We start from the raw sequence: 22,461 nt of genomic DNA on the forward strand, positions 1-22,461 counted from the left end.
TAACAAAGTTTAAATATAATCTAAAGTGAATGAAATGTTAGTAAATTAAACAGCTGCTGTCACTGCTCCGCTGCACTGTTGGCTGTACGCATGTCAGGACTCGTAGTGAGATGATTGGCCAACAGGTGAAAGGTTTGCCCACAGTTTACATCAGTTAACCATTGCCTCAGTCTGTCAGTGTACCCGCAGCATTATGTCCTCTCTGTCTGTTCTTCCACCGGAATGTCTGTTACAGCCTTTCCATGTCCCCAAACGGCTTATGCTCGGACCAGGACCATCCAATGTACCCGCACGGATCTCAGCAGCCGGAGCACAGCCCATGCTGGGCCACCTGCATGCAGAAACCATTGAGGTAATACAGTACATGTGATCATTAAATACATATAGGGACCATTTAGGCATTCACTTATATACAATAAATGACGCTTTATCATTTTTAATCATTGGGATAGTTCAACAAAAATTGATCATCATGCTCATGTTGTTTAAAACCTGTATGACTTCTATTCTTCTGTGGAACATACAGTAAAAGACAATATTTTGAGACATGTCTCATATGATCAAAACGGTTTGGTTACCAACATTCTTCAAAATATCTTCCTTTTTGTTCCACTAAAGAAAGAAAGTCATATAGATTTGGTATGACATGAGGGTGAAATGATGACCGTTCATTTTTGAGTGAACTATATCAATTTAAACAACTGCAACATAAGTAAGTAAAATGACTGGGATGTGGTTAGTGACATAGTACCTGTTGGGAAAAAAAATGGTAAAGTAGCTTGTTTATAAGAGATTTTAATAAATATAATCCTGTCATAATTAATAGCTATATGGATGAAATTTGCTCAATTTTCTTTCAGATAATGAATCAGATCAAGAGTGGCATTCAGTATGCGTTTCAGACCCAAAACCGAGTGACTCTGGCTGTGAGTGGGCCGGGTCATGCTGCTATGGAGTGTGCCATCTTTAACTCACTGGAGCCCGGAGATAGTGTTCTCATAGCTGTCAATGGCATATGGGGGGAGAGGGCTGCGGACATTGCTGAAAGGATAGGTACCGATTCTGCTTTTAGTAGAAAACCTGGAACTGAGAGTTATAAAGGTGATTCAGAACATCAATTCATATATCGAACACTCTTCAACAGGTGCCAAGGTGAACACAGTTGTAACCGCGGCTGGTGGGTACTTTACAAATGAGGAAATTGAGCAGGTAAAAATTATGTTTTATTAACCACTTATGTATTAACTATATATGATTAACAACGGTTGTTCTGTTTTGAAGGCATTAGACAAATACAGTCCAGTGGTGTTCTTCCTCACACATGGAGAATCCTCCACAGGAGTGGTCCACCCCATAGATGGCATAGGTGACCTTTGCCACAAGTGAGACATCTCCTCATGAATAGAGCTTTGATTTCTCAATATGCTTCAGATTAAGACTGAAATCATAATGAGTGTTTTCGGCTTTTAGTCTATTTTACTAACTTTGATGTCATCTTAAAATTAACCTTTAGCAGATGCAACAGTCTTCCTCTTCTGAGAAAACTTGTTTAAAAAAAAATTATTGAGACTCATGTTGCGCTACACAGATTTTTGTCCAATCACATGCTGTCTTGAATGAGAATGTTCCTCCACATAGTACATTCTGCCATGACTAACAAGTAGTAAATCATTTATATTTATCCATTTAGCAGGCACTTTTTTATCCAAATCATGGTTGGAGGCTGTGACGTAGCTTAAAAAAGTAAAAAAATATTTTTAAAAAGTGCGCCATTCAACATATCCTTACCAAACTTTCTGTTTCAAAAGGAAATATATCAAGGAAGGATGGATGGTGACTGAGGTGTTTGAATGGGATGGACGGATGAGGTGTTTGAATGAGATGGATGGATGGATGGATGGATGGAGACTGAGGTGTTTGAATGGGATGGACAGATGGAGGGAACAGGTGTTTGAATGGGATGGATGGATGGATGGATGGGGTGGTTTGATGAGATGGATGGATGGTGACTGAGGTGTTTGAATGGGATGGATGGATGAGGTGTTTGAATGAGATGGACGAAAGGAGGGATGAGGTGTTTGGATGAGATGGATGGTGACTGAGGTGTTTGAATGGGATGGACGGATGAGGTGTTTGAATGAGATAGATGGATGGTGACTGAGGTGTTTGAATGGGATGGACGGATGAGGTGTTTGAATGAGATGGATGGATGGTGACTGAGGTGTTTGAATGGGATGGACGGATGAGGTGTTTGAATGAGATGGATGGATGGATGGATGGATGGAGACTGAGGTGTTTGAATGGGATGGACAGATGGAGGGAACAGGTGTTTGAATGGGATGGATGGATGGGGTGTTTGGATGAGATGGATGGATGGTGACTGAGGTGTTTGAATGGGATGGCAGGAACAGGTGTTTGAATGGGATGGACGGATGAGGTGTTTGGATGAGATGGATGGATGGTAACTGAGGTGTTTGAATGGGATGGACGGATGAGGTGTTTGAATGAGATCATCCATTGGATGGAGACTGAGGTGTTTGAATGGGATGGACAGATGGAGGGAACAGGTGTTTGAATGGGATGGATGGATGGGGTGTTTGGATGAGATGGATGGATGGTGACTGAGGTGTTTGAATGGGATGGCAGGAACAGGTGTTTGAATGGGATGGACGGATGAGGTGTTTGGATGAGATGGATGGATGGTAACTGAGGTGTTTGAATGGGATGGACGGATGAGGTGTTTGAATGAGATCATCCATTGGATGGAGACTGAGGTGTTTGAATGGGATGGACGGATGGAGGGAACAGGTGTTTGAATGGGATGGACGGATGAGGTGTTTGGATGAGATGGATGGATGGTGACTGATATGTTTGAATGGGATGGACGAAAGGAGGGATGAGGTGTTTGGATGAGATGGATGGTGACTGAGGTGTTTGAATTGGATGGATGGATGATGTGTTTGAATGAGATGGACGAAAGGAGGGATGAGGTGTTTGGATGAGATGGATGGTGACTGAGGTGTTTGAATGGGATGGACGGATGAGGTGTTTGAATGAGATAGATGGATGGTGACTGAGGTGTTTGAATGGGATGGACGGATGAGGTGTTTGAATGAAATGGATGGATGGTGAATGAGGTGTTTGAATGGGATGGACGGATGAGGTGTTTGAATGAGATGGATGGATGGTGACTGAGGTGTTTGAATGGGATGGACGGATGAGGTGTTTGAATGAGATGGATGGATGGATGGATGGAGACTGAGGTGTTTGAATGGGATGGACAGATGGAGGGAACAGGTGTTTGAATGGGATGGATGGATGGGGTGTTTGGATGAGATGGATGGATGGTGACTGAGGTGTTTGAATGGGATGGCAGGAACAGGTGTTTGAATGGGATGGACGGATGAGGTGTTTGAATGAAATGGATGGATGGTGAATGAGGTGTTTGAATGGGATGGACGGATGAGGTGTTTGATGAGATGGATGGATGGATGGAGACTGAGGTGTTTGAATGGGATGGACAGATGGAGGGAACAGGTGTTTGAATGGGATGGATGGATGGGGTGTTTGGATGAGATGGATGGATGGTGACTGAGGTGTTTGAATGGGATGGCAGGAACAGGTGTTTGAATGGGATGGACGGATGAGGTGTTTGGATGAGATGGATGGATGGTAACTGAGGTGTTTGAATGGGATGGACGGATGAGGTGTTTGAATGAGATCATCCATTGGATGGAGACTGAGGTGTTTGAATGGGATGGACAGATGGAGGGAACAGGTGTTTGAATGGGATGGATGGATGGGGTGTTTGGATGAGATGGATGGATGGTGACTGAGGTGTTTGAATGGGATGGCAGGAACAGGTGTTTGAATGGGATGGACGGATGAGGTGTTTGGATGAGATGGATGGATGGTAACTGAGGTGTTTGAATGGGATGGACGGATGAGGTGTTTGAATGAGATCATCCATTGGATGGAGACTGAGGTGTTTGAATGGGATGGACGGATGGAGGGAACAGGTGTTTGAATGGGATGGACGGATGAGGTGTTTGGATGAGATGGATGGATGGTGACTGATATGTTTGAATGGGATGGACGAAAGGAGGGATGAGGTGTTTGGATGAGATGGATGGTGACTGAGGTGTTTGAATGGGATGGACGAAAGGAGGAATGAGGTGTTTGGATGAGATGGATGGATGAGGTGTTTGAATGAAATGGATGGATGGTGAATGAGGTGTTTGAATGGGATGGATGGATGAGGTGTTTGAATGAGATGGACGAAAGGAGGGATGAGGTGTTTGGATGAGATGGACGGATGAGGTGTTTGAATGAGATAGATGGATGGTGACTGAGGTGTTTGAATGGGATGGATGGATGAGGTGTTTGAATGAGATGGACGAAAGGAGGGATGAGGTGTTTGGATGAGATGGACGGATGAGGTGTTTGAATGAGATAGATGGATGGTGACTGAGGTGTTTGAATGGGATGGATGGATGAGGTGTTTGAATGAGATGGACGAAAGGAGGGATGAGGTGTTTGGATTAGATGGATGGTGACTGAGGTGTTTGAATGGGATGGACGGATGAGGTGTTTGAATGAGATAGATGGATGGTGACTGAGGTGTTTGAATGGGATGGATGGATGAGGTGTTTGAATGAGATGGACGAAAGGAGGGATGAGGTGTTTGGATGAGATGGATGGTGACTGAGGTGTTTGAATGGGATGGACGGATGAGGTGTTTGAATGAGATAGATGGATGGTGACTGAGGTGTTTGAATGGGATGGACGGATGAGGTGTTTGAATGAAATGGATGGATGGTGAATGAGGTGTTTGAATGGGATGGACGCATGAGGTGTTTGAATGAGATCATCCATTGGATGGAGACTGATGTGTTTGAATGGGATGGATGGATGGAGGGAACAGGTGTTTGAATGGGATGGACGGATGAGGTGTTTGGATGGGATGGACGGATGAGGTGTTTGGATGAGATGGATGGATGGTGACTGATGTGTTTGAATGGGATGGACGAAAGGAGGGATGAGGTGTTTGGATGAGATGGATGGTGACTGAGGGGTTTGAATGGGATGGACGAAAGGAGGGATGAGGTGTTTGGATGAGATGGATGGTGACTGAGGTGTTTGAATGGGATGGACGGATGAGGTGTTTGAATGAGATGGATGGATGGATGGATGGATGGATGGATGGATGGATGGATGGATGGAGACTGAGGTGTTTGAATGGGATGGACGAATGGAGGGAACAGGTGTTTGAATGGGATGGACGGATGAGGTGTTTGGATGAGATAGATGGATGGTGACTGAGGTGTTTGAATGGGATGGACGGATGAGGTGTTTGAATGAGATGGATGGATGGATGAGACTGAGGTTTTTGAATGGGATGGCCGGCTGGAGGAAACAGGTGTTTGAATGGGATGAACGGATGAGGTGTTTGGATGAGATGGATGGATGGTGACTGAGGTGTTTGAATGGGATGGACGGATGAGGTGTTTGGATGAGATGGATGGATGGTGACTGATGTGTTTGAATGGGATGGACGAAAGGAGGGATGAGGTGTTTGGATGAGATGGATGGTGACTGAGGTGTTTGAATGGGATGGACGAAAGGAGGGATGAGGTGTTTGGATGAGATGGATGGTGACTGAGGTGTTTGAATGGGATGGACGGATGAGGTGTTTGAATGAGATGGATGGATGGAGACTGAGGTGTTTGAATGGGATGGACGAATGGAGGGAACAGGTGTTTGAATGGGATGGACGGATGAGGTGTTTGGATGAGATAGATGGATGGTGACTGAGGTGTTTGAATGGGATGGACGGATGAGGTGTTTGAATGAGATGGATGGATGGATGGATGGATGGAGACTGAGGTGTTTGAATGGGATGGACGGATGAGGTGTTTGAATGAGATGGATGGATGGATGGATGGAGACTGAGGTGTTTGAATGGGATGGACGAATGGAGGGAACAGGTGTTTGAATGGGATGGACGGATGAGGTGTTTGGATGAGATGGATGGATGGATGAGACTGAGGTGTTTGAATGGGATGGACGAATGAGGTGTTTGAATGAGATGGATGGATGGATGAGACTGAGGTTTTTGAATGGGATGGCCAGCTGGAGGAAACAGGTGTTTGAATGGGATGAACGGATGAGGTGTTTGGATGAGATGGATGGTGACTGAGGTGTTTGAATGGGATGGACGAAAGGAGGGATGAGGTGTTTGGATGAGATGGATGGTGACTGATGTGTTTGAATGGGATGGACGAAAGGAGGGATGAGGTGTTTGGATGAGATGGATGGTGACTGAGGTGTTTGAATGGGATGGACGGATGAGGTGTTTGAATGAGATGGATGGATGGTTGGATGGAGACTGAAGTGTTTGAATTGGATGGAGGAAAGGAGCGATGAGTTGTTTGGATTAGATGGATGGATAGATAGGGGTGTTTGTGTGTGTTTTTTCGTGTTTTTCTTTTTCAACCTGAATGCACACTGACTCATGGGGACTCTTGTCACCGTGGGGACCTAAATTGAGGAGCCCATGAGGAAACAAGCGTATAAATCATACAGAATGAGTTTTTTGAAAGTTTTCCGTTTTCTGATGGGTAGGGGTAGGGGTAGTGTAAGGGGGTAGAATATACAGTTTGAACAGTATAAAAACCACTATGTCTACGGAGAGTCCCCACAAAGATAGTAAAACAAACGTGTGTGTGAGTGAAATATATTGTTTATTCTGTTTTCTGTTCTATCACTCAGGTACAACTGTTTATTTCTGGTTGATTCAGTAGCAGCATTGGGAGGTACTCCTATCTGCATGGATGAGCAAGGTATCACCACGTTACACGTTCTGGCACCACAATCACTGCCTGGGGTCCATGATTTAAGATGTGCAATTTGTATTTCTAGGTATTGACATTATGTATACTGGCTCTCAGAAGGTCTTGAACGCCCCTCCAGGAACTGCACCAATCTCCTTCAGTGAGAGAGCATGGTGAGACAAAACAGCTCCAAGCTTTTTTACATTATTCTCTGGGGGGAAACAAATCTCTATAATGCTTCTTTTTTTGTCAAAACAGCCGGAAAATATTTCACAGAAGGACAAAACCAATCTCTTACTTCTTGGACATGAGCTGGTTGGCAAATTATTGGGGTTGTGATGGCAAGGCTGTACGCGCGTAAGGACCACTTTTATCAAGCACTGAAATAATTAGATCATTAAACAGAGGCCTAAAATGTTATGATAAAACAAAGCAGACCAAAACAATAATAAATATAGACCAATGAAGTAAATTCTCTGTCACTAAACAATGAAAGAATATTGCGCATATTTTATAAAGTTGCTGTGACTGTTGTTTGTGCAGTTATCACCACACCGGACCTATAACTTCTTTCTACAGTCTGCGGGAAAGTCTAGCCATCCTCGCAGAGACTGTAAGATCTTATTCTGCCTTTATTACTCACATTTTCATTTTTTTTCCTGACGTTAATATATTTTCATCTGAACTGAAGCGCAAAACAACCAAAAACATGAATTAGTAAATCTGAGAATTATAAGGAATAATGCATCTAATGAATGAAATCTATAACAGTTTTTGACAACATATTTTATTATTAAGCTGTCAAAACCACAATATAATTGCATACCATTTTTGCACATGAATTTGCTCTAAACCTCTTTCTAATGAAAATGAACTTGGAGTAGTATGTATATATATATATATATATATATATATATATATATATATATATATATATATATATATATATATATATATATATATATATATATATATATATATATATACACAGTGTTGGGGTAACACATTACAAGTAACTTGAGTTACGTAATCAGATTACTTTAAGTAAAGTAACTAGTAAAGTAACTTTATATAAAGAATAAAGAAATTACTTTTCAAATTTACAACAAAATATCTCAGTAAGTGCAGAGGCATTGTGTGTAAACATGTTATTTTAGTTCTACACAAAATGTGAGCATTTATTTACTAACCTCACTTGCACAATAAAGATTCAGTACTCCTCAAAATGAATAAAATCAGTCAAATGCAAAATCAGAGTACTATGCTAACTTCCTCCAATAATTAAATGTTAAATAAAACAAATATGTGTATGCATTTAATCTACCTTTATTGACCAATGTCTTGCTGCTGACCGTTGATGATTCAGTTAAACCATGAGCAAAAATTACTAGATTTTTAGTTTTTATTGGTAAAACTTTTTTTCTACTGCATCCTATTCTTCCATTATCCAGAATGGCAGCACAGCAGATCAGAGCTGCGCCCTCTACTGTTCATGCGTGAATTTGCATTTTTACATCAGCCTGCGGCTTATAATTGAAATTTTGGTATGAAGAGATCTTTACGTTTGCACAAAAATATAACTTTTTTGTTATAAAAAACAAAAAAACAAGCCCAGCCCAGGTGAGAAAAAGTAACACAAAAAAGTCACTAAGTAACTCAGTTTTTGAGGGGGTAATGCAATATTGTAATGCGTTACTTTTCTAAGTAACTTTCCCCAACACTGTATGTAAAAAAATATTTAAAATATATATTAAAAAAAATAATAATATATATATATATATATATATATATATATATATATATATATATATATATATATATATATATATATATATATATATATATATATATATATATATATATATATACATACATACACACCTTATAATGAAATATATTTAATATCCATTAATAAAATTAGTAGTTCACCCAAAAATTCAAATTCTGTCATTTACTCGCACTCAAGTTGTTCCAAACCTGTATGAATTTCTTTCTTCTGCTGAACACAAAAAGATGATATTTTGAAGAATACGGAAAAATTTATGTCTTGATTTTGATTTGTTTGCCACATATTTTTTATAGGGTCTTGAAAACTCATGGAAACGACACAAAGAGGTTGCAGAGTACTTCCATAAAGGCTTAGAAGAAATGGGCCTAAAATTGTTTGTGCAGGATAAGGTTGGTAGAAGAAAAGGAGCCTCAAATTACAAAACAAAACTCACATAGCATACATATCAAATTGGTGTAACTATAGTATTACCTGTTCTGAAATGAACTTCTTGTGTCTTACAGAAAGCAAGACTGCCAACAGTGACCACAATAGTAGCTCCCCCAGGATACGACTGGCGGGAAATCACAGGGTACATTATGAAGACCTTTAACATTGAAATCTCTGGGGGTCTGGGACCGTCTGCCGGAATGGTGAGAAGCTATTGGATTCGATTCATCATAACTGACAGATGCCATGACATCAAACCATTCCCAGCACATTGATATAGGCCTGGTTTCACAGACAGGGCTTAGATTAAGCCAGGATTAGGCTTAGTTCAATTAGAACTTTTATAAATGTGCTTTAGAAATAAAAAAAAAAACATTACTGGTGTGCATCTTGAGACAAAACAATGACTCTGACATAATTTAGGATATGTCAGTGCAAGTTGCTTTCAGTTAAAACAGCTCAGACTTGGATTTTAGCTTAAGCCTTGTCTGTGAAACCGGGGGATAGTGTGTTAAAGAGACGCATGGGTCAGTAATTGTAAATGTACTGTAAATGTTTTGTCTATCGTGTTATTTTACAGGTTTTGCGTGTGGGACTGATGGGATGTAACAGCAGCAAGGCCAATGTGGACATGGTGTTGGAGGCCTTGGCTGATGCTCTTAAACACTGCCACAAGAGCAGAATCTGACAGCTTGACTGCTCATCAATAAATCCAGATTTTTAACCCGATATCAGTGGCTTTCAATTGTTTTTAGAGAAAACACCCTCTTTAAAAAATGAAACACATCATTTGCATATTACTTTAGCTTATTACTGTACTTAAAAATGAGGGAAAAGTAGCAGGCCAACAATAGTTATGTTACTTTTGAAGAATTGAAGAACTGCTATAATACAACATCAACTTGTTGTATTTTTCTTCTTTAAGGTTTTATTTTTCTGATGAATAAAGGAAAGAACTGGAATTTTTGTAAGCTGGCCGTTGTTCTGTTATTTTCTGTGTATTTTCTGTTTTGCAAAAAACAGAAAACATTTCAATTTTATAATGTGGTTCTTGCAATGTCCCCAAATAAACAAATGCACAATAAAAGTATGTTCATTTACTCACCTCATGTAGCTCCAAACCTCTCTTAAAATTGTTCAGGTAGTTTTGCAGGATTTGGGGCTGTGCGGAACTTCTGAGGCTCATCAGAGAATGCAGATCTTGCTATTGCAACAAAACATGTTTTCCCTGGTAATGCAAAAAAAAAAAAAAAGCCAGCTAAACAAAAGCTTGTTGAAATGTATATTTGACAGATTGAAAAAACAAACCACAGTTTTCTACAGACTCCAGGTTCACAATCCAAGGCCTGGCTGCATCATGCACATCCAATTCTCCCATTGCAGTTGCACCTCATTGGCTAAATCTGGCCAACTTTTTTCTATTAAATTAGTAAAACATTTAAAATAATAAATAAAAATAAATCTAATCCTAATATCTTAAATGCTCGTTGGCTGCACCCACTGATCTAAATCGCCACAAGCTGACTTGTCCGGACATGACGTGACACGCACGGCCAAATGAAGGAATATGCAAATTCTCGCGAAAACTAACATTTGTACGTTTATAAAAGTGTATTTAGGTAAAGTAGACATGGTTTGGAAGATAAAATGTTGTTAATATATAACATTTTCATCTAAATAACTTGCATGTTGATGTGCTGATGTACTACATTCAGGCATTAAACAAATCCATTAAAGGCACAAATGCTTACAATAAATATTGGTACTTCATTATACATTGCGTAAGCAAATACATGAATAATATAATATGTTATTATATTATAACTCGTGTCTCATGTCTTGTCCTCACCAGGTCCTTACTGACAGATTCGTGAAGAATCACATTTTTCCCTTCGAGGGAATCACACTTGTCCCTTCGAGGGCACCGTAGAAGTGGGAGGACGATACTACTGTTTGGGGGTGGTTCTGGTTTCTTTTTCAGAAAAGTACCGCGTAAAGAGATAACGGCCTAGGAATGATTTGCTAACCATTGTCAGTATTTCCTGCCTACTGTTCGTGTTCCACCTTTTCGGTTGTTTTCAAGAGCCATGTCTTGCAGAAGAGGAGCTTTGATTGTTCTGGAAGGAGTTGACAGAGCTGGGAAAACCACACAATGCCAAAAACTTGTGCAGGCGCTACAGCAGAGCGGACGACCGGCAGAAATTATGCGGTTTCCAGGTGAAACCCTGTTTGTGGAGCTTTACCTAGACAGACTCTGAAATAATAACGTGATGGGCAAGCATTCCCGCTCTTTTTGCAGCTCTTATGTTTATAAAACATTTGTGCAACTTGTGAAATCAATAAATCCGTCTCAAAAACCCAGTCAGTGAGCTACCTAAGTTACCTAGACAACATAAATAAATGAACGTAATAAAAAATAGCAGAAAACATAATTTACTTCTAACTAACTTAATGCATGGCAGCTCATAAGATTTTGAGACAGCCTTGTAAATGTTCAATGTTGTATTTCTTGTACTGATGATTACTGATGTTTTCTATACAGACAGAACCACTAAGATTGGTCAGCTCATCAGTTCATATCTAGAGAAGAAGAGTAACCTGGAGGATCACACTGTTCACCTGCTGTTTTCTGCAAACCGATGGGAAATGGTGTAGGTTATCACTCCAGACAGAATTATTGTTAATCCCAGTAAAGTGCATGCACAGGAACGTTTCATTGATTTATGATCCATTAAGTAGATCAATCTGTCAACCAATCAGTCTCTGTTTTCTGACTTCAGGCCTCTGATGAAACAGAAGTTGGAAGAAGGGATTAATCTTGTGGTGGACCGCTATGCGTTTTCAGGAGTGGCTTTTACTAGTGCCAAACCTGTGAGTGTTATTGTTACGTATTGTGTAACTTTAACATGTACAGGGAGAATATTTTTTCTTTAATAATATACAATTAATTGTATTAATGTATTAGTATGTTCACTACCATTCAAAAGTTTGAGGTCAGTAAGACTTTTATATTCTAAACATGTATCACATTTTCCACAAACATGAAGCAGTTTTCAACATTGATCTGTCAAGAAATGTTTACATGTTAGAATGATTTCTGAAGGACCATGTGATGCAGGATTAACGACTGTAGAAAAATCAGCTTTGACACAGGAATAAATTATATTTTCTAATACTAAAATAGAAAAGTTACTTATTTTAAAAGATCATATCACAATGTTTTACTGGATTTTTGATGCAGCCTTGGTGAGCATAAGAGACTTCTTTCAAAAACACTGGTAACACTCAACTATAAGGTTTCATTACTTAACTTTAGTTAACATGAATTAAGAATGAATACTTCTACAGCATTTATTAATAAAACATGTATGTTAATGTACGCATTTACTAATTACATTATTAAAATCAAGTGTCAACATTAGTTAATGCACTTAACTGACACGAACAACCAATGAACAGCTGGATTTGTATTAACTATCATTAAAAAAGATGAATAAATACTGTAACAAATGTTTTATTAGTTCATGGTAGTTGATACATTAACTAATGGAACCTTATTGTAAAGTGTTAGCAAAACATTTTTACAAACCCCAAACTTTTTTAAATATATTGTTTATTCTGAAAATAAGTTATTTTTCAGATTTTTGGGGGGAACAGTTAACAGGATCTAAATCTGAGCAGATGTAGAGACAATAATTTAATTGTTTTATATGTTCAGGGCTTCTCTCTGGAGTGGTGCATGAATCCAGATGTGGGCCTTCCAAAACCAGACCTGGTGATGTTTCTGCAGCTCAGTCCTAGCATGGCAGCAAACCGAGGAGAATATGGAATAGAACGGTATGAGACGAACGCTTTCCAGCGCACAGTTCAGCAAAGGTTTGAAGCGCTCATGAAAGATTCGTCGGTCAACTGGAAGGTGATTTATTTAGTGTAATCCTAATTATTGTACATTTACAATAATAACTATCTTTTGAATTAGTTTATCTTCTGTCTTTCGTCTAGGTGATTGATGCTGCAAGGACCATAGAAGAGGTGCACAACGATATTAAGTCTCTGAGTGAAGACATCATCAGTTCAGCCGAGAATCAGCCAGTTGGAGAGCTGTGGAGGTGAACAGATCTCCACCTGCTCTGACTTTCTTTTGTTTTTCTGTCACTGTTTAATAGTGGAAAAACCTAAGAAAAGTTATATCTTGGCATTTTTTATTTTTTAATGATTAAATAAATATTCATAAAATAAACTTGTGTACAGAGATTTTAAACATGAAGACAAAATCATTCTTGTATAATTACACAAGCAATCCTACCCAGTCTGCAAATGCCCAACCTTCCTTGGTTGTCATTTACAATTTGTTACAGGTCCAAAATTCACTGACTTTCATTGGTTGAGAGTAAATGCTAAATCAAATTGATTTGCAGGTCTCCTAACCAAAATCATAAAATGTGTTATGGCAAACCTGTGTTAAAGTTAAGGGGGTAAAAAGGCACCATATCACTAAAAAATTAATCTATAGCGTTAAGACTCAATATGGATACACAAATGCAACAAAGTACATATATACTGATGGTCCTGAGTGCCTGTGACCATGAAACCTGACCTCGGCTCACTCAGGTTGACAGAGAGCAGTCAGTATAGCTGTTAAAGAAGAAAGCTGTGTGTTTGACGCAGGTGACTATTCCACAGTGGCCTTGGACGTCAATGGTATTCTTCTCTTTCCTCTGAGGAGGCTTTACCACAGAACTCTGAAAGTCTGGCAAATGCAACTGTTCTTCACAAAGACAGGATTTCAAATTCTTCGTCCTCAGAATCAAAGAAGCGCTCGAGCCGGTCTGAATCCGAAAAGTCTGTTGAGGAAAAAGAACATATAATGTGTATTTATAAACGTAAATCTTAGAATTCTGAATCTGTGAGCAAGCAGTATAAGAGATTACCTGGAGTAAGATTAAGTACATCGGTGCAAATTAGATGAGATGGCTGACTGTCTACTAATTCAAACATAGGAAGACCTCTACAGTTGGAAACCTGTACAAGGGAAAAACCAAATTGAACCAGAGGCACAAACATGAACGGAGAATACGAAAAAAAAAATTAAGTCATTTTTGGATTGAGTACCTTCCGAATCTGTGCACACCAGTCATCAAAATCATCCTCTGTTTGACAGAAGAAGCCCTGATGGACAACATTTGACAATTGTTATTCAAAGGAAATTGCTTCTTTTTGTTGACACCTAACAACTATATTTACCAATTTAATCCCAAGGTTTTCCAAGTTTACTCTTTTGAGTAATCCAAGAATAAAATACATATTTCCCTTTGGCCTGGTTTCACAGACAGGGCTTAGATTAAGCCAGGATTAGGCCCTAGTTTAATTAGGATATTTAAAGGTGCAGTGTGTAATATTTATGAGGATCTATTGACAGACGTGCAATATAATATACATGACTATGTTTTCAGTGGTGTATAAAGACCTTGCATAATGAACCGTTATTTTGTTATTACCTTAGAATGAGCCGTTTCTTTTTGCATACACCACGGGTCGCCATTTTGTCATGTTTCTACAGTAGCCTTGAACGGACAAACTAGCTAATCTCTATTGTCTCAGACGACGACATCTTTATCCTGTGTCGGCCACTGTAGCTTCTCGAAAGGGAGGGGTGAGCGGTGGGTGGTGCACCTTTAAGTAGCTTTTATAAACGTGCCTTAGAAAAAAACATTGCTGTGCATCTTGAGACGAAACAATGGCACTTACAACAATGAAATTAAGATATTCCAGTGCAAATTGCTTTGAGTTAAAACCGCTTAAACATGCATTGTAGTCTAGGATTAGGCGTAGGCCTTGTCTGTGAAACCGGGGGTTCATGCAATAATTGTTACTTTAACAGTACTTCTACATACACATATAATGTGTATTACATAAATATAATGTGATTACAGCCAATATCACGACATGATCCTTCAGAAATCATTATAATATGCTGATTTGGCGCTTAAAATTAAATGGGTTAATCAGTTGAGTACTACTGGGTGGACGTAAATGATACTGAAATTAATAATTTGTTTCTTCTGCGTCGAGCTCTACTTACAACAGCAATGGAGGGGTCAAGCTCACAGATGTGCATTCGGCAGGGAGGGTGCTGGCAGTGGTAGGAGTCATCTGGGAACTGAGAGCATTCACTTGGGTCCACAGCCGGCTGAGTTGTATGGGGGTCTAAATAAATGAGCTCATCACCTGCAGGGCGCCATCAATAAGAAAAGATAATGACGCCGTTTGAGACACAATATGCTGCCATTCGACATTTAACAATTACATCATCTATAGTACACAGATAAACCTCCCAGAGTCCAAGTTAAACAGTAGTGCTTACACAATTAAAGAAAAATGTAATTGTATTAAAATAAAAGTATAATATGAACAATTTAAAAATATTATTCATAGCATTAAGCACACTGTGATTGACAAGCCATATTTAAATTAATGTATTCTTGGATGTACATTCACACAGAGTTAGGCCTAGGTTTAAAAAATTGAGGACAACTACTACTACTAGCTACCAAGTAAGCCATATGAATTTGCGGCAAAATACCGTAGATATTGATTCGCACACAATATTTGGTTCTGCCAATAACAAAAGGTATGGGAAACGTATTCATTCATTTATTTTGCTATCCAAACTACTATAAATCATTAGTTGCATGATCATATTTTTTGCATTTAGTATCTTAGATTCTTATCAGAAGGACCGGTAAACCATTTTGGATCATGATCCACCAGTTGAGAACAGACTTTTTATAGGTTTAACGTGAAGAACTTTGCTTACCTACAAAGCCAATGAAGTAGTGCGCGCTGTTAGGCTTTCCGCCTATTACTCCTAAAGATTGAGGCATCATGAAGCATTGCTGTGGATAAGACATGAAAATAAAGCCCAACACTTGGCAAACCTGAATTTGCTCACAGTACAGCTATAGTAAATGAAGACTCACACTTAACAGGTAACAGTGTTCACATCTGATCATAAATCAATGTTATAGATTAACCTTGAGTGGTTCAATATAAGCTTCATTGATATCACTGAGGCCCAGTCTTAGAGGAATCAGCAGAACGAGGGGTTTCCACAGAGCCGTCTCCTCTTCTGCCAGAGCACAAGCCCCCTCCAGATCACCATTCATCTCCCGAGGCTCTTCAGAAACCGCACATGCACCCCTGTCGAAGTCCAGCCACGGCATACACAGCCTCTCTACGGACAGCCAGTACAAACAACCATTATCAAATACCTTAGTCATTTATTGGCTAATTAGGACATTTGTGAAATCAGACTTCCCCTCTCAAGGATAAGTCCATATCCTCCTGATACACACATAACGGTACAGTCCTGTAAAAAGGTACAGTAGTACAACCTTGATAACAAAATACCACTTTTGCAATTTCGCAACTCTGCAAATTTCAAATATCTAAGACACTTTGACCAAGTTACAAAAGTCATTAGGTATGTTTACGTTTGCATTTTTAGCAGCAAGTTATCTATGATATCTATGAACAAGATTTCTATGGGACAACCATCTTCAAGCTATTGCACAAAAAGGAACTTTTGAGTAAATTGATGAAGAAGAAGCTGTTGTCTGTAAAAAATTAAAGGCATGAAAAATAGCCTTGTGGCTTGATTAAACTAAAGTAAAACTTTTGGCTCAAACACAAAGTTGTTTGTGTGGCGTACAATCTAACACCTCACACCAGCCAGGTAACACCATGCCCACGGTGAAATACGCTGATGGTAGTGTTATTGTTATATTGCTGAGGTGCTTTTCAGCAGCAGGCACTGGCAGTCTTCTTCATATTGATGAATGCTGCAAAACACATTGAGATTTCGGATAAAAACCTACTCCCTTTTACCAGAAAGTATACTAAGGATGTTTCAGTAGGGCAGCAACCCAAAGCACAGCCAGAGTAACACTGACTAAAGAGGCTTAACAAAATGAAGAAATTGATGCCCTTGAGTGGCTTACTCAGTCTTACTTCAATCTCACCAAACATCTTTTAAATAATGAACTGCTGTCCACTGCAACTCCTCAATTGACCTGGTACAGTTTGAGTGGTTTTGCAAAGAGGAATAAGCTAATATTGCTAAAATGAAGAGGGACCTAAGGCTGATGATTGTAATATATCTGAAGCTGGTTCAACCAAGTGCCAATTAAAGGGAACAAATATGTATTATCTGACTAATTAATAATGACATTGTAAAATTAGCATTCAGTTATTAACTTTCAGTTTTGTTTTTTTGTTTTTTACTATAATAATATTTATTTTTGGGTTGCAAAGTTGCAGAGAGAAGTGATTTACAAATAATAATAAAAGCATCTTTGGTTATGGAAATCATTTGTGTTAAAAAAAGGCATTGTATAGCAGATACATTTATGAATTCAAAACCTAGAAAAATACTACAGCTATTTGTGAACCAACTATGATGGAAACATCTTCTAGTGGGTATGTTGTGTACTAACCCTAATTAGCAATCAAAAACAAACACACGCACACAGTAATCAGGAATCACAGCTGCCAGAAGAGGCATGTCAAATTGTTACATATTATATAATATACATGTATATATTGACACCAAAATGAAAATTCTGTCATCTCTACCTCTTTTTTATGTTATGTTAGCCAGGACAAGTCATAAAGTCAAACAGGTTTGGTCCAACATGAGGCGAGAAAATAATGGCAGAATTTTCATTTTTGGGTGAACTAACCCTTTAAATATACTTGCTATTTATATCATGCTTTCAGCTACTAATAAGAGTAAAGTATAGTCAGCTCAAATCTATTCCCCTAGAATTCCACAGATTCCCCACTACATTACTGCAAAAAAGGCTGCAGATTCCATTTGGGCACTATGAAAGAGAACTCACTGATTTCCTCTATGACCACAGTATTGTCCATAGCTACATGAACTGCCAGTCGGCTCCAGGAGTCAAAAACTGCCAGTTTCCTAGATGGGCATAAAAGTGTAGATGGTTTTATCCCAATACAGCAAAGCACAATACTTTATTTGAAGATTACTTAGCTTCAATAGTCTTTTACAGTTATATTTCATATGACTAAAAATCACAAAAAGTAAACTTGGCCAACTTACTTGAGAACCTGTGCCACTGTATTTGGGCCATACCATTGGCCTATAGACTTGCCCTCACCTACACCCATCTGAGCTGGAAAAAGAACAAGCCATGTCATCTACAGTTATTTACCTTCTAAGAGAGTAACTTTAACACAGGGCTGTCGCGGTGAAGGAATTTTCCTTGTGGTAATATTAATATCGCCATTAAAAAAAAAGGAAACGAAATAAAATTATTTATATATTTATTGCTACATGAATAAGTGTTACAATGTGGTCAGCAGGCACGAAGACGAAGCATATTTAAAAACAAAACAGGCTTTATTAATAATCCAAACACTCTGAATGAACACGCAGGAGAATAATGCAAACCACACAAAGCATAAATGAGAACTGGCCAAGAACTGAAACACGGCTATATAAACAGAGGAAAGTAAACTAGACGTGTGAAACGAATACATAATTACTGAAACAAACAAGAACATAATCAGTAACCAATGAAACTGAACAGAGCGGGGAAACAGGAACTAAAGGAAACAGAACAGAAAGTCAAAATAAGGGTCCACATAACCGAACCTAAACCTGACAATAAGCTCGATCAGTTAGTTCCGATCACCGAATCTGACTGGAGAGGCTTTCTCTGCTATTTCACCAGTATCTATTTCTGCGACAGGCTGTCAGTCAATGCAGTTACATTGTTACGCCACTAGGCGGCAAAGGACTGTCTTTGAGTGAGTCATCAAACCGCTTATTCGACCACTTGCAGCGGTAACGCTTAAGCTGATTCCTCACCTTATAGCAAGCGGCAACCTCCCACAGTCTCTCTTGAAGCCAACACGGAAGTGACTTAAACTGCAATTCATCGATGGCCGCTAGAGACTGGCTCCAAAAGGTACCTCAAATCTGTATCTACCCAAAGTTATAATGCCCAACTTTACAGCAGAAAATAATAATGTTTACAGTCTGGTATGAAAAGTGGTTTTGGTCCATATAGCTAATTTTGCCCTTCATGACAACTGTGAGGGGGGTAAATTTCTTTTTAACTCATCCGTTTAAATCATACTAAGCCTTAAAGTTCTGCATAATAAAGTGTGTGGCCACTTGAGTGACAGGTGGACTGCCGTTTGTCTGGTGTCTTTTGGCCATCCTGTCACCTCAGTTCCACCCACATCCCACCTCTTTGTCTATTTTTTGTTATCCGGGATTGACGTGCGGTGACGTGCTGCCAAGATGGCGACGACCGGCTCCGCCCACTTTGGGCTTCAAAAAAATCCTCTTCAGAAACCTACGGGTGACGTCACAATAGTGTCCATAGTTTTATACAGTCTATGCTTTATAGAGACCAGTGCTGACGCCATTCATGGGAAATAACTTTAAACGAGGAAATGATGCTACAACAAAGATTTCGTTTTCCTCTTCGGACACGGCAAATATTTTTCACAAATATACTGTATGACTTGTCCTGAAGAAAGACAGATGCAAGTAATCGCACATGGTCAATTTTGCAAAAAAGAACCAGTTGGTGTGAAAAAAAATTACATTCTTCACTCTTGTTAACATTATTCACTTATGTAACATTCAAAACACACGCATGAAGTGAAACACAAGAAGGGCATTTCCCTATATATATATAAAATTTTAAAAAAGCAGTTGCTTGCACTCCTCTGCGGTTGGCGTATCAGTATCACGGTATCACAATATTGTGGTTATCGCGACAGCCCTACTTTAACACTCTTCCTATAATATTCAAGCAGCAGGTAGATAAGGAGTAGTACCTATTTGATGGATGGAATAATAGCTGTCCTTCTTGTCAATGAAGGCATTGAGGATACTGATATATTCTGCTCTCTGCCGCTGTCCTGGACTCCATCTCCAGTCTGATAAAACATACAACGCACATGACATCTCAGATATCAGCAGACCTCATAACAAACACGTTTTCAAATGTGGTAGTCTTACCTCTACCCAAGTGCCTGCAAATCAAGGCTTCCCCAAGAATCATCTGCCCACATCGAAGCATGCAGCCCCAACCAGTGTCTGAAGTGGGCCCAGTGCCACCTGTAACATTACGTCCATTAACAAATCCGGATGAATAATTAAATGCAGTCCTTGGACGGCACGAAGAGGATTGATGACTTTGACTCTCACCAATTGGCTGAAAGTTCTTTCTGTACGTGAACCACAAACGTGAGGTGACGTCTGCCAGAATCTCATCCTTTTCTGGGACAGAAAGAACACCGTGTTACAAACAAGAACCAAACACATCAGCGCAAAACCTTCAATGTCCACCACTTTATTACCTGTTAGAGCACTGAACTGCTTTCCTAAAATCCAGACAGGCTCGGAGGTCTCTGGGAAATCTTCGATCTCTCCAAAGCGCAATGAGTCGTATGTGAGAGTAGCTGTTGGGGGGAAAAGCCAATGACCAAACTGGAAACTCAACAACTTACACAAACCAACAGAAATATAAAAAATTATTTGTAAAAACAAGACATTGCTTGGCACCTTTTTAAACCTCTTTAGTAAGCCTAACCATCTGATGCAAAACATTTATTAATAATTATCACAAAGGAAAACGATATCGTAACATTTTACTTATAATGGCTGCCAATCTTTTTGTTTCAACAATGGTGTATTTTGGGGGAGTTTCACATATGTCCAGTGGGAATAAAATAGTTGAATGAACAAACATGCAACAGATAACGCATTTATTAATATAAGATAATTTCTGTTTTGTTTTTTTTACATTTACATTTTAACTTTTTCAAGCTGTACAAATACATATGAATTAACAATGAAGAATACTATATTTAGAAATTACCATTAACTTCGATTAATAATTTAATGTTGATACTAAATCCATTAACTAATGTTAAAAAAAAAATTCTTCACCAATGCCACAGCCTTTGTACTGCTGTGTAACTTTACTTTGTCTCTGAAGTTTCATTCTGTGTAAAACGGCTGTTAATTGTAAAGGATGTCATGCACCAAAGGGTTAAAGACATGGCACAGTGCATAAAAAGTCCCTGTGATAAATGTTACTGGCGAACATAATATTAGAGTAGGCAGAAATTTGATAACAGACGACATGGACAACCTCCCAAAAGCAACACAGCTCAACGGTATCATTGGTGCGTTGAAACGCTCCTATGATGCTCAAAAATGCTGTCAATATCGGCAGCTGACTAGCCTCTGAAACAGCAAAAACAGCCAAACAGTTTTCACGGGTGGCCGTGTCATTTTGGTGCAGTGACATCTAGAAGACAAAACAGTGTCCATCCCTTATCTGACAGCAGACTGTTCTGTTTTTACTGTCCAGTTGGCAGCAGTTGGGACATCTATGTACCATATTTAACGACAAAATCCCAAACTGTAGAGGCGGCCTCTCCAATAACAGGCGCGTACTTGGTTGTCGAATGAAGAATTTTGCTTTTTAACAATTTCATGACATCTGGACAGATGACCGAAATATATATATTTATAAAAAATGTTATCCTGCGATTTTCTTACCTGCATCCATCCCGACAGTGATTCAGCCTATCTTGTTTGTTGAGTGTTCCTTACACTGCACTGACCAATACGAAATCACTTCCGCTTTGGTCAGAAAGCGTAATTTCTGCGGTAACCAATCAAATCCCTTCTATGGATTTCGTGGTGTTTTAAACCAATAGAATTCATTTTAAGGCGGGACATTTTGTCCTCTCTATGAAGCAGATATAAACAAGCTAGCTAGAGTAATAGAATTGTGGAATGTAAATGTACATAATCAGTTTGGCATTACTCTTAGAAATGTGTAACGGTGTACACCTCCGTGATAGTGGTTTAAATGTGCTATTTTTGACATGTCATGTTGTGCAAAAGGTAATTATGTAACTAAATAAAGACATACATTTTTAAAATGTGCCCTGAGTCGTGCTATAGTCTTTAACTAAACAGCTTATAATATATATTTTCTAAACTTCCATCGGGACGACTTCCATGGGACATACATATGATGAAACAATAGTGTAAGTAAATTGAATACATTTGACAAACCCACTTTTTGTCATTGATTTATTTAAATCAATTTTACATATAATCTGCAAGTGCAGCAGAACAAGTATGTGATAGGAGGTGGATTTATCATCATGCGTATTCAGTTTTGTAGATCAAAGTCTGTCACTGGGTAGTTATTTCTATAAATCAAGAACAATATAATAATTGAGCCTGTAGTTCCATTTACAGCCACTAGGTGCCAGTAAGGTGTCACAATTGGAAATTATTATGCAGAAAATTGTAAAAAGTAAAAAATAAGTCATTACAGACAA

At 38.9% G+C, this 22,461-nt stretch overlaps 3 protein-coding genes across 3 annotated transcripts; 2 read left to right on the forward strand and 1 right to left on the reverse strand.

Moving 5' to 3' along the window:
* The first annotated feature begins 146 nt into the window (after positions 1–146).
* Positions 147–10,288, forward strand: agxta (alanine--glyoxylate and serine--pyruvate aminotransferase a). Its single transcript, XM_079841145.1, has 11 exons — positions 147–352; positions 861–1,053; positions 1,145–1,209; positions 1,282–1,382; positions 6,772–6,842; positions 6,922–7,006; positions 7,092–7,190; positions 7,377–7,446; positions 8,916–9,011; positions 9,126–9,254; positions 9,632–10,288. Exons 1-11 carry the CDS (start codon positions 194–196, stop codon positions 9,737–9,739), a joined length of 1,176 nt encoding a protein of 391 aa, XP_079697271.1. The 5' UTR covers positions 147–193; the 3' UTR covers positions 9,740–10,288.
* A 686-nt stretch (positions 10,289–10,974) lies between these two features.
* dtymk (deoxythymidylate kinase (thymidylate kinase)) lies at positions 10,975–13,283 on the forward strand. Its single transcript, XM_079840148.1, has 5 exons — positions 10,975–11,268; positions 11,594–11,702; positions 11,832–11,922; positions 12,770–12,967; positions 13,054–13,283. Exons 1-5 carry the CDS (start codon positions 11,139–11,141, stop codon positions 13,162–13,164), a joined length of 639 nt encoding a protein of 212 aa, XP_079696274.1. The 5' UTR covers positions 10,975–11,138; the 3' UTR covers positions 13,165–13,283.
* Positions 13,201–21,756, reverse strand: atg4b (autophagy related 4B, cysteine peptidase). Its single transcript, XM_079840147.1, has 13 exons — positions 21,665–21,756; positions 20,455–20,556; positions 20,303–20,374; positions 20,114–20,212; positions 19,930–20,031; positions 18,176–18,248; positions 17,952–18,031; positions 16,086–16,285; positions 15,869–15,947; positions 15,134–15,279; positions 14,164–14,220; positions 13,983–14,073; positions 13,201–13,895 (listed from the first exon to the last, which is right to left on the reverse strand). Exons 1-13 carry the CDS (start codon positions 21,672–21,674, stop codon positions 13,822–13,824), a joined length of 1,185 nt encoding a protein of 394 aa, XP_079696273.1. The 5' UTR covers positions 21,675–21,756; the 3' UTR covers positions 13,201–13,821.
* Positions 21,757–22,461: the final 705 nt, after the last annotated feature.

This window comes from Gobio gobio (assembly GCF_949357685.1).
Source record: "Gobio gobio genome assembly, chromosome: 17".
NCBI lineage: Eukaryota > Metazoa > Chordata > Actinopteri > Cypriniformes > Gobionidae > Gobio > Gobio gobio.

Coding starts and splice junctions, on each gene's coding strand:
- atg4b (XM_079840147.1), bottom strand. Junction 16,286..17,951: donor TGTGGTCATAGAGGAAATCA/GTGAGTTCTCTT, acceptor GGCTGTCCGTAG/AGAGGCTGTGTATGCCGTGG. Junction 13,896..13,982: donor TGTACTTAATCTTACTCCAG/GTAATCTCTTAT, acceptor TTTCCTCAACAG/ACTTTTCGGATTCAGACCGG.
- dtymk (XM_079840148.1), top strand. CDS start 11,139: ATGTCTTGCAGAAGAGGAGCTTTGATTGTTCTGGAAGGAGTTGACAGA. Junction 11,923..12,769: donor CTTTTACTAGTGCCAAACCT/GTGAGTGTTATT, acceptor TTATATGTTCAG/GGCTTCTCTCTGGAGTGGTG. Junction 12,968..13,053: donor ATTCGTCGGTCAACTGGAAG/GTGATTTATTTA, acceptor TCTTTCGTCTAG/GTGATTGATGCTGCAAGGAC.
- agxta (XM_079841145.1), top strand. CDS start 194: ATGTCCTCTCTGTCTGTTCTTCCACCGGAATGTCTGTTACAGCCTTTC. Junction 1,383..6,771: donor ATAGGTGACCTTTGCCACAA/GTGAGACATCTC, acceptor TCTATCACTCAG/GTACAACTGTTTATTTCTGG. Junction 7,191..7,376: donor GATGGCAAGGCTGTACGCGC/GTAAGGACCACT, acceptor TTGTTTGTGCAG/TTATCACCACACCGGACCTA.